At 43.2% G+C, this 17,066-nt stretch overlaps 1 protein-coding gene across 1 annotated transcript; it reads left to right on the top strand.

Moving 5' to 3' along the window:
* The first annotated feature begins 12,193 nt into the window (after positions 1-12,193).
* ASCL4 (achaete-scute family bHLH transcription factor 4) lies at positions 12,194-16,028 on the top strand. The gene has a single exon (XM_026499732.4). It carries the CDS (start codon positions 12,798-12,800, stop codon positions 13,314-13,316), a length of 519 nt encoding a protein of 172 aa, XP_026355517.2. The 5' UTR covers positions 12,194-12,797; the 3' UTR covers positions 13,317-16,028.
* The last annotated feature ends 1,038 nt before the right edge of the window (positions 16,029-17,066 follow it).

Here is a 17,066-nt window from a genome sequence, read left to right as displayed (position 1 = left end):
TAGCTAATTAAAATATATAACATCCAGATGGCAATAAATACCATGAAAAAGTATGGCAGGGAAGAAAGTGCTCAAAGATAGGGCCTGCAATTTAAAATAGGATAGACAAGGAAATCACCATTGGAAAGGTGAAATTTGAACCAAGGAAGTGAGAGAGTGATTCATATGCACATCCGAAGAAGAGAGTTTTAGTCAGAGGTAAGGGAAAGTGCAAAGGTCCTGAGGCAGAAGAATGTCTGGCAGGTTTGAAGACTGGAAAGGAGGCCAATGACAGTAGAATTGTATATTCTAACACAGTAGCCATTAGCCACATGTGGTTATTGAACCTCTAAAATGTGCCTACTTCAAATTGTGGAATTATTTTAGGGCAAGAGAGTAAAATAGAGTGACTGTGTTAATGACTCCAGTTTGGCACTCCTCCGTGTAACCATGCCCTTTGCAAGGTGACTTTACAGTTCATCCCAGTATCACCTAGAGTTCTTTTCTTCTGCCCCTTGATTCTGAGTTGGCCATACTAGACTTTACTAGAGCTCAGCCTAAATCATTGCCCTTCAGGCTCAAGAACGAAACAAATACTTCTTGCCTTGAGCAACTGAGTCTTGGGGTAGTACTTGGTGGCCACTCTGAAGGAGGCTGCCTTCCTCTGATTTTCTGCTCAGAGCTTTGGAAACGTTGCACAGGTATGAAAGATTAAGCACCCGTATTTGCAACATTATTTCTTTAGGGTTAATGTCCAAGAACAGGCATACCTCATTTTATTGCACCCTGCTGATACTACAAATTTCAGTTTGTGGCAACCCTAGGTCACCCAGTCAATTGGTGCCATTTTTCTGACAGCATTTGCTCACTTTATGTCTCTGTGTCACATTTTGGTAATACCCTCAATATTTCAAAAGATTGGGGCACCTGGGTGACTCAGTCAGTTAAGCATCCGACTCTTGATTTCCACTCCGGTCATGATCTCAGGGTTGTGAGATTGAGCCCAATGTCACGCCCGGTGCTGCGCGTGGAACCTGCTTAAGATTCTCCCTCTCGTTCTGTTCCCTCCCCACCTCCTGTGCTTGCTTGTGCTCTCTCTCAAAATAATAATAATAATAATAATAAATTTTTAAGTTTTCATTATTATTATATTTGTTATGGTGACCTGTGATCTTTTTTTTTTTTTTTAAGTAAGCTAACATGCCCAGCATGGAGCCCAACATGGGCCTTGAACTTGCAACTCTGAGATCAACACCTGGGCTGAGATTAAGAGTTTGACGCTTAACCAACTGAGCCACCCAGGCGCCCTGATCAGTGATCTTTGATGCTACTACTGCAGGTTTTTTTGGTGCCACAAAGCTCACCCATGTAAGATGGCAAACTTAATAATTGTGTGAGTTCTGACTGCTCCACCAACTGGTTGTTCCCCCTTCTCTCTCCCTCCCCGTGGGCCTCCCTATTTTCTGAGACACAACAATATTGAAATTAGATGAATTAATAACCTCTAAGTGTTCAAGTGAACACTTTAAATCAAAAGCTAGAAACAATTCAACTTAGGAAGGCATGTCAAAAGCTGAGACAGGGCTGAAAGTGAGGCTTCTCGAGCCAAACAGTTAGCCAGGTTGTGAATGCAAAGGAAGAGTTTCTGGAGGAAAGTAAAAATGCTACTCTAGTGAACATACAAATGATAAGAAAGTGGAACAGCCTTATTGCTGATACGGAGAAAGTTGGAGTGGTCTGGATTGAAGATCAAACCAGCCACAACATCCCCTTAAGATAAAGCCTAACCCATGAACTTTACATCAAAAACTAGGGATGTACTGTATGGTGACTAACATAATATAATAAAAAAAGTATTAAAAATAAAAAAGATAAAGCCTAACCCAGAGCGAGGCCCTTGCCCTCTTCAATTCTGTGAAGGCTGAGAGAGGGGAGGCAGCTGCAGAAGAAAAGTTTGAAGCTAGAAGAGGTTGCTTTATGAAGTTGAAGGAGAGAAGGTGTCTCCATAACATACAAGTGCAAGGGGAAACAGCCAGGGCTGATGGAGAAGCTGCAGCAGGTGACCCGGAAGATCAAGCTAAGATCATTAAGGCTGCGCCAAACAACAGATTCCAGTGTAGATAAAACAGCCTTTTATGGGAAGAAGATGCCATCCGGGACTTTCAGAGCTAGAGAGGAGAAGTCAATGCCTGGCTTCAAAGCTTCAAAGGAGAGGCTGACTCTCTTGCTAGGGGCAAAGCAGCTGCTGACTTTAAGTTGAAGCCAGTGCTCATGTGCCAGTCCAAGAGTCCTAGGGAAGTTAAGAATGCTGCTCTTGGGGCACCTGGGGGGCTCAGTCGTTAAGCGTCTGCCTTCGGCTCAGGGCGTGATCCCGGAGTCCTGGGATCGAGCCCCGCATTGGGCTCCCTGCTCTGCTGGGAGCCTGCTTCTTCCTCTCCCACTCCCCCTGCTTGTGTTCCCTCTCTCGCTGGCTGTCTCTCTGTCAAATAAATAAAACCTTAAAAGAAAAAAAAAAAAGAATGCTGCTGAATCTACTCTGCCTGTGCTCTATGAAGGGAGCAACAAAGCATTGGTTTATAACACGGTGTACTGAATATATTAAGCCCACTGTTGAGAACTACTGCTTAGGGGGAAAAAAAGGCTCCTTTCAAAATATGACTGTTCATTGACAATGCACCTGGTCACCCAGGAGCTCTGATGGAGATGGGCAAACAGATTAATTTTGTTTTCATGCCTGCCAACACCACATCCATTCTGCAGCCCATGGGTCAAGGAGTAATTTCAACTTTCAATTCTTACTATTTAAGAAATACATTTTGGGGGTGCCTGGTGGCTCAGTCGGTTAAGCGTCTGATTCTTTGATCTCACCCCAGGTCTTGATCTCAGGGTCATGAGTTCAAGCCCCCTCCAGTGTGGAGCCTACTTGAAATTAAAAAAAAAAAAATACTTTTCATAAGGCGATAGCTACCATAAACAGTCATTCCTCTGATGGATCTGGAAAAAGTCAACTGAAACCTTCTGGAAAAGATTCACCATTCTAGATGCCATTAAGAACATTCCTGATTAATTAGAAGAGGTCAAAATAGCACTATGAACAGGAGTTTGGAAGAAGCTGATTCCAACCCTCATGGGTGACTTTGTGAGGTTCAAGACTGGAGTGGAGGAGGTCACTGCGGACGTGGTAGAAACAGCAAGAGAACTAGAATGAGAAGCGGAGCCTGAAGATGGGACTGGATTGCTGTAATCTCATGATAAAACTTGAACGGATGAGGAGATATTTCTTATGGATGAACAAAGACAGTGTCTGAGATGGAATCTACTCCTGAAGATGCTGTGAAGATTGTTGAACACGAAGGATTTAGAATATTACATCAACACACTTGATAAAGCAGCAGCAGGGTTTCGAGAGGATTGACACCAATTTTGAAAGAAATTCTACAATCCTATCAAACGACTTCACGTGCTATAGAGAAATCGTTCATGAAAAGAAGAGTCAATGTGGCATATTGCATTGTTGTCTTATTTTAAGAAATTGCCAGAGCCACCCCAACCTTCAGCAATCACCACCCTGATCAGTCAGCAGCCGTCCACATGGAGGCAAGACCCTCCAGCAGCAAAAAGAGGATAATTCACCGAGAGCTCAGATGATGGTTAGCATTTTTTTAGCAATAACATATTTTTTAAAAAGATTTCATTTATTTATTTTAGAGACACAGCAGGGGGAGGGGCAGAGGGAGAGGAAGAGAAAGAATCTCAAGCAGACTCCACACTGAGTGCAGAGCCTGACACTAGGCTCAATCTCATGACCCCGAGATCATGATCCCAGATGAAATCCCAGCTGAGTCGGACATCTCAACCCACGGAGCCACCCCAGGCGCCCTAGCATAATGTATTATTTACTTATTTTTTTAAAAGATTTTATTTATTTGAGAGAGAGAGAGAGCACAAGTGGGGAAAGGAGCAGAGGGACAGAGAGAAGCAGACTCACCACAGGGCAAGGGGTCCAACTTGGGCCTCGATCCCAGGATTCTGGGATCATGGCCTGAGCTGAAGGCAGATGCTTGACCGACTGAGCCACCCAGGCACCACAATAATGTATTTTTTAATTAAGGTATGTACATTGTTTTTTTTTTTTTTTTTACATATGATGCTGTTTATTACACACTGAAAAGACTATAGTATAGGGGCACCTGGGTGGCTCAGTCAGTTAAGCGTCTGCCTTCAGCTCAGGTCATGATCCCAGGGTCCTGGGATCAAGCCCCACATCCAGCTCTCTGCTCAGCGGGGAGCCTGCTTCTCCCTCTCCCTCTGTCACTCCCCTTGCCTGTGCTCTCCTGCTCTCTCTCTCTGTCAAATAAATAAATGAAATCTTTAAAAAGAGAGAGAGAGAGACTGTAGTATAGGGTAAATGCAACATTTATATGCACTGAGAAAAATTCATCTGACTCGCTCTATTGTGATGTTCGCCTTATTGTGGTGGTCCGGAATTGATCTGCAATATCTCAGAGGTGTGCTGGACTTGGTTTCACTCCTCTACGAGGTGCAGAATGACTTATTTTCTAAATGTAGTGGGTGCACAACAAGAGCGGACATAATCCTGTGTGTTCTGTTAACTCTTGAGACCCCAGAAGTAGAATACATGTGTCACTGAATGAATTCAATTTCTTAGACTCGAAGGAACCATACTCATTTCAGTGGAGGAGGACCCAAGCTGTAACTGATGAAGGAACCCTGACTCTGCCTAGGCTTTGGAGTAAGACCCTTCAGGCTGAGTCTGAGAGAATTGAGAAATTGGGAGGAAAAGGTACAAATGTAGTGATCCGAAGGGGCATACACACCTCCATGTTTATAGCAGCAGTGTCCACAATAGCCAAACTATGGAAAGAACCCAGATGTCCACTGATAGATGAATGGATAAAGAAGATGTGGTGTATATATACAATGGAATATTACTCAGCCATCAAAAAATAAAATCTTGCCATTTGCAACGACATGGATGGAACTAGAGGGTATTACACTCAGCGAAATAAGTCAATCAGAGAAAGACAATTATCATATGGTCTCACTCGTATGTGGAATTTAAGAAATAAGGCAGAGGATCATAGGGGAAGAGAGGAAAAAATGAAACAAGATGAAATCAGAGAGGAAGACAAACCATAGAAGACTCTTAATCTTAGGAAACAAACTGAGGGTTGCTGAAGGGAGGGGGGTGAGGGGATGGGGCAAATGGGTGATGGACATTGGGGAGGGTGTGTGTTATTATGAGCACTGAGTGTTATATAAGACAGACCTGTACCCCTGAAACAAATAATATATTATATGTTAATTAATTGAATTTAAATTTTTAAAAAAGGTAGGGGGAGAAATTAGGAGGAATGATCTGTGGAGTTTAACCAAAGACTTTTTCATGTTGTTACCTTCAAATTTGAACCTCTAAGCTGAGGTTATTTAAACTTTGGGTTTTAACTTACAGCAATTTGATAATGGGAGGGGTATTTTTAAATTTACAGTATTCTTTCGTGATTATTTGATTACATAACCTCCAGCCAGCTATACTGGAACGGTCTTCATTAGAGAAAGGAAAAGAACCGGGAATGAGTTTTTAATCCTAGCCCACCAGGTTCTGGGGTTCATTTAACTAAAGTATCATTCTGATCTATTTTAGAGATTTTTATGGGGCAAAAACTAGACTGTGATTCTAGGATGATACACAAAGGAAGAGTAGTTGCCGTTGAAGGAGGGTGGAAACTGGGGGAGGGGATTGGTAAGAACATTAGTAATGGCCTCCAAAAATTCCAACAGTAATGATAAAATAAATTTTAAAAGTAACTGAAAATTTATCTCTAAAGAAGTTCCATGTGGCTTTTAAGATGGGTTTTTACTAAATCTTCAAGGAATAGATAATTTCTACCTTTTACAAATGGTTCCAGAGCCTAGAAATAGATAGACAGCTACTCAGTTTATTTTTAAGAGTTTGAAATAATCGTAGTACCAGAAAAGGAGAGTACAAGAAATTAAAACTAGGAACCAATGCAACTTGGGACTTTGGAAACAACATTTCTAAATGAAATATTAACAAGTTGAATCAAGCAGTGTACTAAAAGAATTATGACTTCATAGAAAGGTTCAATCCCAGGAATGCAAGACAGCTCAACTACAGCAAATCTATGATCACATTTCACTGCAATACTAAATTAAAGAAGAAAATATACGTGATTATTTTCATAGATGCATTTGATAAAACTTAATAGCCATTAAATACTAATAATACCCTTAACAAACTAAGAGTAGGAGAAAATGTCCTTAATTCAATAAAGAATATCTCATCCATGGTGGAATATTAGAAGCTTTCCCGTAAAAAATGCAAGGATGTCAGCTACTCCTGGCACAATTAGCATTGTACTGGGTATCTTAGGCAGTGAAATTTAATAAGGAAAATAAATGAGTTACATTGAAAGGAAGAAACAAAACTATCATTGTTAGTAAACAATATGATTATAGTTATGAAATCCTAGAAAATTGGAGCGCCTGGGTGGCTCAGTCAGTTAAGTGTTTGCCTTTGTGTCAGGTCATGATCTCAGGGTCCTGGGATCAAGTCCCACATCCAGGCTCCCTGCTCAGCGGGGAGTCTGCTTCTCCCTCTCCCTCTGCTGCTCTCTCTCTCTCTCTCTCAAATAAACGAATAAAATCTTTAAAAAAAAATCCTAGAAAATCATTTTTAGAAAATAACTATTAGAACTATCTTGAGCTAGGTATTATTTCACAAGTGAAACATTTGTCAACACTCACTGAATTGTATATATAATATAAGTACATTTCACTCCATGTAGATTTTCTCTCAATTAACAGCCAGTAGGACTAAAAAGACGTCAGTGAAATGACTGGATTAAAGATTAATGTGCATTAAATCAATAGCTTCAAAAACTAGAAAAAATTTCTATTCACAATAGCAACCAGACCTATGAAACGTCTTGAAATAAACGTAAGAGACATGTTAGAAAACACATAATTTCTTAGTGTACTAAGAAATCTGTGAAAACCTCATTAAAGGGCAAGAAAAAAAAAAAAAGACCCGAATGAATGAATTCTTCTAGGTCTGTACAGGAGAGATTCAATGTTTCAAAAAGTCAACTCTCTCTCCAAATCCATCCATATATTTAACACAATCCCAATTAGAATCCCAAATTTTGTTTGTTTCTTTACAGAAATTAAAAGTGCATGTTACCTTCTCTGCTCTTCTCCAAATTTAGACGTCCTTGTTCAGGAATTGATCCTCCAAATGACTTGTGCAGTCAGCCATCCGATCTCCAAGCCCTGAGTTTGGTGCCTTTCTCTAACTCATACCAAAGTGCCAGACACAGGCAAGGAAAAGCCCTTGCAAAACTTGCGGCAGGAAAAGGCAGCCTTATAGAAGAGAGAAAAGACAAAAAGCCACAAGGAAAGGATGAATATATTTGACTACAGCAAAATGTTACATTGTTGTATGACAAAAGACTGCAGAGACAAGGTTAACATGCAAAGAGTGTTTGAGAAGGACAGAAAAGCTAGGAATAAATTGTACCTAAATGTTTGCGGTTCTTTAAATCTTGCTGTAAATTATCTTTCAAATAGAATGGAATGGTGAGGGTAAAGGATTCATGAAGGTTTCACCCTTCTGCATGACAATTTGACCTTCAATTAACTTTCTGTTTTCTGGTCCTCTGAAACCTGATAAAGATAGAATGTCAGCTATGTCATTAGGCAACCTTACTTGTATTAAAGCAATTACCTGATTGGTTGATGGCGTCTGGCACAACTATAAATACCTGATGGGGGAGTGTAGCTTTGGGCTTCACTGAGTGGGAAGACTCTTCTTGGCCCCTGGTAGGGTCCCTGGAAGCTATGCCTGTGGGGTCGTTCCAAGAACGACCTGGCTCCTAAGGGGTAGGAGGGGCATGAGACTGGCTCATGAGGGGAATGAGACTTCTAAGTCAGGACACGTGGGTCTGATGTGAGTCTTCTTTGCACGCACCTGAGCTGTTACTTGGCTACAGGGGTGTTGGGAGAAGCACCTGTGTAGATTGCCGCCCAGAGAATTGCAAGGACTCCCGGGAAGGTGGAATGCCTAGTTCAGCCCTGCTCCAAGCATCGTTCTTGATCTATATCCCTCCCAGTGAATCTGACACCTAATGTGGCCCCCAGTAGTCTTACTGAGTCTTAGTATTTAGTTGTACCCCAAAGACCTCGGGGAGATGTTGCACATGGTAATATACCTTATACCTGAGCGAGGTAGAAAAGGACTAACTGAATAGAATAGAATCATATGATTTATTCAGTTTGAAATTTGGTTATCTACACCGGTGAGAAATCTTATTTCTACCATGGGTTGTAACATATGTTTTCCTGTTTCCCCTTATGGCAGCTGATGCAAGAAGCAGATATGGGGACAGACAGATACGTATACCTGTGGGCCACCAGCCTGGGAAACCAAAATCTATAATGGGATATCAAACATTTTGGAAGAAGAGCCCATCTAAAGTCTTCATCTCACATGTTTCAAGCAGCTGATGAGGGAACTTGTCTGAGTTTTAGAGGTGGAGGTCTTCCTTAGCCTCAGATATATCTTTGAATCTACTGACCCCGGTCTTCAGTGAATCCCCCTTTCCCCTTTTACAAGCAGATCCAAAAAGGACAACTAAACCTAGTCCCAAGTATCCCTGGAAGTTTAGTGTATCTGTCACTTGTTCTAGACATAATCTGTAACGTATCTAGACCTGATCCAGATGGGAGACATCTTTAAAGTTGGAGAAAACATTTGTTTGGGTCCAAACTGCCCGGAGAAATCAGAAGTCAGATCTCTCTCTTTTTTTTTAATCTCTTATGTGACAAGAACGCGGCCCCTCCCCACTTCACATTATGTAACAAAACAATGCTTCTCTCACTGAAGAAGCTACTTACTCCTAATGCCCTTGCACTTTTAAGAAGCATAAGACTAGGGGCGCCTGGGTGGCACAGCGGTTAAGCGTCTGCCTTTGGCTCAGGGCATGATCCTGGTGTTCTGAGATCGAGCCCCACATCAGGCTCCTCTGCTAGGAGCCTGCTTCTTCCTCTCCCACTACCCCTGCTTGTGTTCCCTCTCTCGCTGGCTGTCTCTATCTCTGTCAACTAAATAAATAAAATCTTAAAAAAAAAAAAAAAAAAGAAGCATAAGACTAGCAACATCCTTTGTAACCATGTAGCTATCTCATAACATTACTTGGACGCTATAAAAAGACCACTAGAGAACCAGGATCTGACCATTTCTGATGAGTCTTAGTAGAAAACAAAACAAAAGTCTTGTAGATATTTACTCCTCAGAGACAGAATTGATAAGGAGCCAGAAAACCTGGCCCAGGACCTTTACATTATAATGATAAATCTATTGGTTTGGGTCAAATGAGGTTATCATTTGAATTGTCTGTATATTTTGTCTTATTATTTTAAACCTCACTAGATTAAAAAATACAAAAGTGATATGTGCCTTTTGTAACAAATTAAGCAATAGAGAGATCTATAAATAAAAATGAACAATATTCCCTCTCCCCAATGCCACCTTTTTAAGGCAGCCAATGACAGAAACTTACTGTGTGTCTTTCCGCTTCCTTCCCTGTGTTCACATTAACACATATAAAGACATATGGATCCTGTAGAATAGCTTGTTTTAAATTCACACTGCAGGGGCGCCTGGGTGGCACAGTGGTTAAGCATCTGCCTTTGGCTCAGGGCGTGATCCCAGCGTTAGGGGATCGAGCCCCACATCAGGCTCCTCTGCTAGGAGCCTGTTTCTTCCTCTCCCACTCCCCCTGCCTGTGTTCCCTCTCTCGCTGGCTGTCTCTATCTCTGTCAAATAAATAAACAAAATCTTTTTAAAAATAAATAATTAAATAAAGAAATAAAGAAATTCACACTGCAGTTCTGCAAGTTATTACATCTAGCTCTAACTCATTATTTTTAATAACAGCATGATATTCTTAAAGTATTAGCCCTCTATTGATGTGTTCTTTTCTCTATCGATAGGCGTCCTTTTTTACCTTTTAAAAATCACTACAAACGATCCTGCAGGAGATAATGTTGTACATATAAACTCACACTGGTGCATGTATCTATGTAGGAGCTCTGGGTCAAAGGACATGTGACATACACTATTCATTTTAATAGTTACGTTCCCAAAAGCTTGTAGTGATTTATGTTTCTGCCCCTTCCCCAAATTCCTGCCTGCTCTGGATGTTAGCAATTTTTACATTTTCCAATCTGAGGATGAAAAATGGTATCTCTCTCTCTCTCTTTTTATTTATTTATTTATTTATTTATTTATTTTTAAAAGATTTTATTTATTCATTTGAGAGAGAGAGAGACAGCCAGTGAGAGAGGGAACACAAGCAGGGGGAGTAGGAGAGGAAGAAGCAGGCTCCTAGCAGAGGAGCCTGATGTGGGGCTCCATCCCAGAACGCCGGGATCATGCCCTGAGCCAAAGGCAGATGCTTAAAGACTGAGCCACCCAGGCGCCCCTCTTTCTCTCTTTTTAAACATTTTATTTATGTATTTGAGGGAGAGAGAGAAAAAGAGAGCATGGGTGGGAGAGGGGCAGAGGTTGAGGGAGAAGCAGACTCCCCACTGAGCAGGGAGCCTGAGGTGGGGCTCAATCCCAGGACCCCAAGATCATGACCCGAGCCAAAGGCAGATGCTTAACCCACCAAGCCACGCAGGCACCCAGAAAAATGGTATCTCTTATCTGTTCTCCCTTTCCCCCCTCTCCAGTCTGCAGATACAGGGATGTTTTTGACAAACAAAATCTTACTTTGTCACCTTTCTGCTTAAAACACCTCATTTATTTCCCATCACTCTTAGAACAAAGGCCAAAATCCTTAACATGGCCCAAAGCACCTGTGGTCTAATAGTCTTTCTTTCTTTCTTTCTTTTTTTTAAAGATTTTATTTATTTATTTGACAGAGATAGAGACAGCCAGTGAGAGAGGGAACACAAGCAGGGGGAGTGGGAGAGGAAGAAGCTGGCTCATAGCGGAGGAGCCTGATGTGGGGCTCGATCCCGTAATGCCGGGATCACGCCCTGAGCCGAAGGCAGACGCTTAACCGCTGTGCCACCCAGGCGCCCCTCTAATAGTCTTTCTACCTCTCTGGTTGGCTTGTCTCCCAACTGGAAGGGCTTGCTCTGGATTGTTCTCAACTCTACTGAGAAGTCAAGGTGACACCGTAGGTTGTTTGCTGGTAAAAGCCTCATAGGGAGTTTTTCAAATGTGACTAACTTATGCCTAAAAGGAATAATTATTTCTATTTTATTTGCCTTGATGGAGGTGTTTTTCCAGTTGCTTCCGGCAGATCATTTAGAGTAAACAGGCAAGCGTAGCACTTGTCAAAAAACATGTCAGGGCGACACCCTGGCTCCCGAGGAATAGGTAGAAAGTCTGATCATAAATGTCGGGGGTTTTGCTTTTCGTTTTTAAATTGGACTCTTAAAAGCAGAAGCTGCCTTTAATGTGCTGGGTTTGCAGAACAAGAAATCTGATTTTCAGTGTGATAACACATTTTTTGACATTAACCCGTACTGCTGGATTTTTCATGACACTTTCATCTTCAAAGCCTTTCACCAACACGGATGGATTAATTATTCTTTTTTTTTTTTTTCTTTGTGGTGTGTTAAAAAGACAAGTCTTCAAAGCCATCATCCTTTATCCCTGGAACTGGGGCTCTTCACCTTTCAAATGCTGCTTTCCTGCCCCCAAGGGAGAAAATAAATTGCATCTTTAAGACAAAAAGAAGAATACAATAGAAATACACTTTTTGCACTATGGAAAAATGGTTTATATCCTGGGTGGGATTAGGAGAGGTCGGGAAGCAGTGTTTAACCTGTGTTTACAGTAAGCACTGTGAGAAATAACTGGCTAAAAGTGTTTGTTACTGTTCAACCTTTTGATGTGCTCTTAAAAAGTAGCACACACACGAAACGTCCTGCGTTTCACATAAGCAGGAGCGTAGTACTCGGACCCTTACATCCGTTGCTAAGGTATGTCCCTTTCCTCTTCTCTTCGAAAAATGTCTAATTGGGTTTTTAAAAGATTGGGTTTTGGAGAAGAAAACCCTCAAGCGTCCCCTGAGGTTCCCCCTTTGCTTGACACATCTTATAACCACAAGGGAGCAGTCTTTCCTTTGATGAGGTCTTCCCTCCACCTCCACAGAAATGGAAGGGCAGGGTAAGTTTGCAAACAGTCTGAAAGCTCTTTCCATTAGCCCTGGACGCCGGAAACCACAAAGGGCAGTCAAGTTTTGATTTTCAAGGAGAAAGCCTCTGGTAAACTTTCGCTCAGCCGCCAGGTCTGTGGGTTCCTGGGAGGGGCTCTTTTGAAACCTTGAAGATTCCTCCACTCTTGAAGACCCAGAGCGGTGGATTACAGTAATTGAAAAGCTTGGGTGATTTTGAAAGATTACTCTGTTTGGTGTGAGCTCACATTTCCAGGCTAAGGGACCGAGCAGAGGCACCCCTTTTGTTATCTGTTGAAATAAGAAGATCAGAGGGGGAAGACAGGGTTTGAAGTGTGGATTAGGGGGTCCTAAATCTTTGCCTATCACCCCGTCTGGATCTTTATAAATGATCGAGGAGTGCAATGAATTTAAGGAATCATGCATAGGTTCCCTGAAGCCTGTCCTGGAACCAGAAACTTCTTTAAAGACAGACGAGCTGTGCCAGACTGTCTGAATGGACCAGCATCTACGCTTCGAAGATTTTAAGTCTCATCTTCTAAGAGATTAGTCTCTTGGGTCGATCTGTTTGCTTTTCGGCGAGGGATGGAGAAGCGTAAACCGGCCGGCCTGCTGCCCCTGCCGTACCACCTCCGCACAGTGCCCCTGGACCTGCCGGGGACCCTGCCCCGCCTCCCCCTCAGGGACCCCCTGCGGGTCTCCCGGCGTCTGGACGCCGCGTGCAGGGCGCGGGCGCCCGGGGGCTGCGCCGCGAGGCCGCCCTGCCTGCCCCTGCCGCTGGAGTGCGCCTTCGAGCCCGCCTTCCTCCGCAGGCGCAACGAGCGCGAGCGGCAGCGGGTGCGGTGCGTGAACGAGGGCTACGCGCGCCTGCGAGACCACCTGCCCCGCGAGCTGGCGGACAGGCGGCTCAGCAAGGTGGAGACGCTCCGCGCCGCCATCGGCTACATCAAGCACCTCCAGGAGCTGCTGGAGCGCCACGCCCGGGGGCCGGAGGAACCCGCCGGCGCCCGCCCCCCGCGCGCGGCCGAGTGCAACAGCGACGGCGAGTCCAAGGCCTCGTCGGCGCCTTCGCCCTGCAGCGAGCGGGAGGAGGCGGGCAGCTAGCGCTCGCCGGCCCCGGCCCCAACCCCTCCCGCCCGCCGCGCTGCCCGCGCCCCAGGAGTCTGGCCGAAGAGTCTCTCCCGGGGTGGTTTGCATTTTTGATCTGGGGTTTTTGTTTTTTTTTTTCCTCCAGGACTAAATCTTAGGAAAAAGAAATGCATGTTTTACGGAGGGAAAGTGTGTCTTAACTTTCTGGTTGCCCTCCTCCCCCCCGCCCCCCTTATTGGTTATGCGCCTGCAAACTCAAAGGTGCTTATTACGGAAACTCTTCCACGGTACCTCTCAAATGCACACCGTACCGGATTCTGGGCACCTCATTCTAAAAACGAGTATTCTAAAAACTCAGAGGGCGGCAACAACAGGAATTTCCCACAGCCCGCGGTGTGGGTACCTTATGTTCGTGAATATCGAGTTAAGTTCAACCGAGCCAAAGAAGAAGTTAACAAATAAATAAATAAATGACAGCCCTTAGGACGAGAGGAACGTTTTCCCGCATGCTTTCCTTCGGGAATTGTATTTGAAATTTAATTGACACGGTCACTTTGGGTGAAGGTGACTCTGAGCTGACGCTGGAGCAAACGCGTTTGCCAGCGCCTGCTGCTAGACCAGCGCCTGCTCTCGGATGAGTACGTGCACGGTGGTGCTGGAGAAGACGGGGCTGCAGTTTGATACCACCAGCTTTATCCAAAAGTGGCTGTTTGGAAACTTCATAGCATTCAGGAAATAACATACGCTACTGTGCGTGATCTCTTCCAAAGAGAACTCAGATTTGTGTGAAAACTTCTCAGTCGTTTCTGTCCACTGGTTTTTCATTTCCCTTTTCTTTCCATCCCCTCTGTAGTTCTCCCTCCATCTAACCTTTGGTTAAATTAAAGGGACACCCCTGATGTAAAGGAAAAAAAAAAAAAAAAGGAAATGCGTAGATGGTTGAACAGGGTGGACTGAAGTTGGTATGTTTTCAAACTTTCATCACCATGAGGTGATGCCTCTAGGTATACTGAAATTATCTAGGGACTTTGGCTTTGTTCTTGGTCTTTGAAAAACATTTAATTTTGGTCAATTTTGTCTTAGAGACAATTATGAAATTCAGTCGATAAGTCAAATGCTTGTTGACATAAGAAGATAAACTTCCTCTCTGTATAGTTGTTTTCTAATATCCTGAACTGACCTTTCCACAGAGGCAGTCCCGATATGGGGGTGGGGAGTGGGGTCAGGACATGGGCAAGGAGAGAAAACTACTCATGGTGAGCCCTTTCAGGGCATGATTTAATCCCCACACTGGCCTCATGAGGTGGGTTTTAGTACCTCCTTTTTACAGATGTGTCAAATGAGGGAAGCGAATATGCGACGACTATCTTTTATGTGCCCTGAATTGTTGTGTGCTTTTTACATTTTGTCCTATTTCATTGTCATTCGACCGTGAGGTGAGTATTACACCTATGTTGTGATTTTAAAAAAAGTGGGGCCTTCCCCAGGTTGGTGTTGCTATGGTTAGCTGAGCTGAGATTTAATCCTGAGTTTGACCCTAAAGCCCAGACTTGCTGTGTCTCTTACCCTGTCCTCCCTTGCTCTCTTACTTGCTAGTCGAGTGACAGAGCAAACATTTCTTAATCGCTCAGCAACTCAGTTTCCTCATTTGTACCCTTTCACAGGAGAAGTGTGGATGAAAGACCATGGTAATCTGCAAGATACTATCCAATGGTAAATTCCGCGTGTTATCATCCTTTGGAGAAAATACTATTACTCAGTTTTATGGGAAGGAAAGCCTGGTTGAAAATGATCTCTAGGTGGAGTTAGTGTGATGTCTTCAGTGTGTTAGGAGGCCAGAGTAACCACATGGTTTTAGGATTTTACCTTCTATTGTAAGGTTCTAGGGGACATGACTTGACCTGTGGAGGCTGAATCCCTGTTAAGACGTATAATTACTAATATTTGTAACAATGAGTTATAATGGATTCTGGAGGCATAGATAAGTGCCTTGCAGTGATTCACAACACATCTTTACTTTTTCTTAGGAACTGGGCAGTCTTTTGGTTTGAAGAAGCAAGATGTAACCTTGCTCTTGCCCATTCCTGGGTTACAGCCTCACAAACACCTATCATGTATCCATTTTGGATACAGGCAGGTTGTAATTCCCTATAAAAGTTTCAGTGAAGCAAATCTCCGTGAGATGTATTTACTGTTAGGGAAAAAAAGGAGAACACCCATGTTACCTCCCTGGCTGCACTGGAGGAGAAGGTAATCCACCACGTTGTTGAGAACCTTGAGAAGCTTTTTAGCGGTCGCCCATAAGCACTAATGACGTTCTCCGTTCCTTTATTCTGCTCCAGCCGTGGCTGGCACCTTGACGTTCTTTTCTACAGTAGGAATAATAATAATAAAAGAATATATTTTGTTTATATATTGCGGTTGATTTTAAATGCAGGAAAATGAAATAGACTTTTTTCATTTACTTCTCTAAAATAAGTGCCTAAAATGTGTGAATAAATATAATAATACCTTGTGGAGATGAGTGGTTTATAAAGAAAAGGATAAAGGCAGTTTTCAGAGAATTTTATCCCAGGGCACCTGGGCAGCCCAGTCAGTTAAGCGTCCAACTCTTGATTTTGGCTCAGGTCATGATCTCAGGGTCATGAGATCGAGCCCAGACTCGGGCTCTGTGCTCAGCGCTGAGTCTGCTTGGGACTCTCTCACCCTCTCCCTCTGCCCCTCCTCCCAAATAAATAAATAAATAAATAAATAAATAAATAAATAAAATTTTTAAAAGAGAATTTTATTCTGGATAAAAAAATGCCTTAATAGATTTTTCATGAGGTTTTGTTTGAAGCCCTCCTGAGAATAAGGCAATGATTTTGGGAAGCCTTTTGAAAAAAAAAGTAGGCAGTTTTTCTGGAACCTTCCGGATGGCTTACAGGAAGGAGCACTAATTCAGGAATGAGACCTTTTAAAATGTTCAATCTTTGCTTTTCCTGTGGATGGATGCTTAATTAACCATTAGACAATTTGACTCTTGGAAAGAACAAAATAAATGACCAAAAAGTTATGTAGAAACAATGTGGTGAGCAGAGTTTTGTGGAAACAGTGCATTCATGACAGGAGAAACATTTACTTGTCCTTTAAAATCTTCCCTGGTTTTTTTTTTGCCACTCAGCCCAGATTTATCTACCGATTATCCTTAGTGCTTTTTGGAATATTCCCTATAGTTCATAACTCTGACGAATGGCTGTGACGCCCCATAGCACGCCACCCCGCAGAGGGGCTGTGATGGGGTGTGCCCTGGATAGGGCCTGGTTCAGCACTGCCTTTCACTGGCCTGGTGACCTTGGGCAGGCCCCCGATTTCTGTGGTCTCGGGCCTCTATGCTAGGACACTTAAAGTTTAGATTGCGTGACCTTTTAGGCTCTTCCAGCTCTAGAACGCCATTCACCTAACACAGGCCCCATCCTGGACTTGAGGAAAACGAATGTCAACAAGACAAGCCTGCTTCCTGCCACGTAGTGCAGCAACTCTGTTTCTCTATCATCTTTTCCCACGGGAAGGATCCAATTCCAGGGCAGGAATTACTTTTTTTTTTTTTTTTTTTGAGTCCTAGTTGCTGTCGCAATGCCTCATTTGAAAAAAAATGTCTAGGTGGCTCAGTCGGTTAAGCATCTGCCTTCAGCTCCGGTCATGATCCCAGGGTCATGGGATCGAGTCCTGCATCGTGCTCCTTGCTCAGTGGGGAGCCTGCTTCTCCCTCTGCCTCTGTCGCTC

The sequence above is a fragment of the Ursus arctos genome, unplaced genomic scaffold (assembly GCF_023065955.2).
Source record: "Ursus arctos isolate Adak ecotype North America unplaced genomic scaffold, UrsArc2.0 scaffold_21, whole genome shotgun sequence".
Classification (NCBI taxonomy): Eukaryota; Metazoa; Chordata; class Mammalia; order Carnivora; family Ursidae; genus Ursus; species Ursus arctos.
This window is presented reverse-complemented; position numbering and strand designations above follow the sequence as displayed.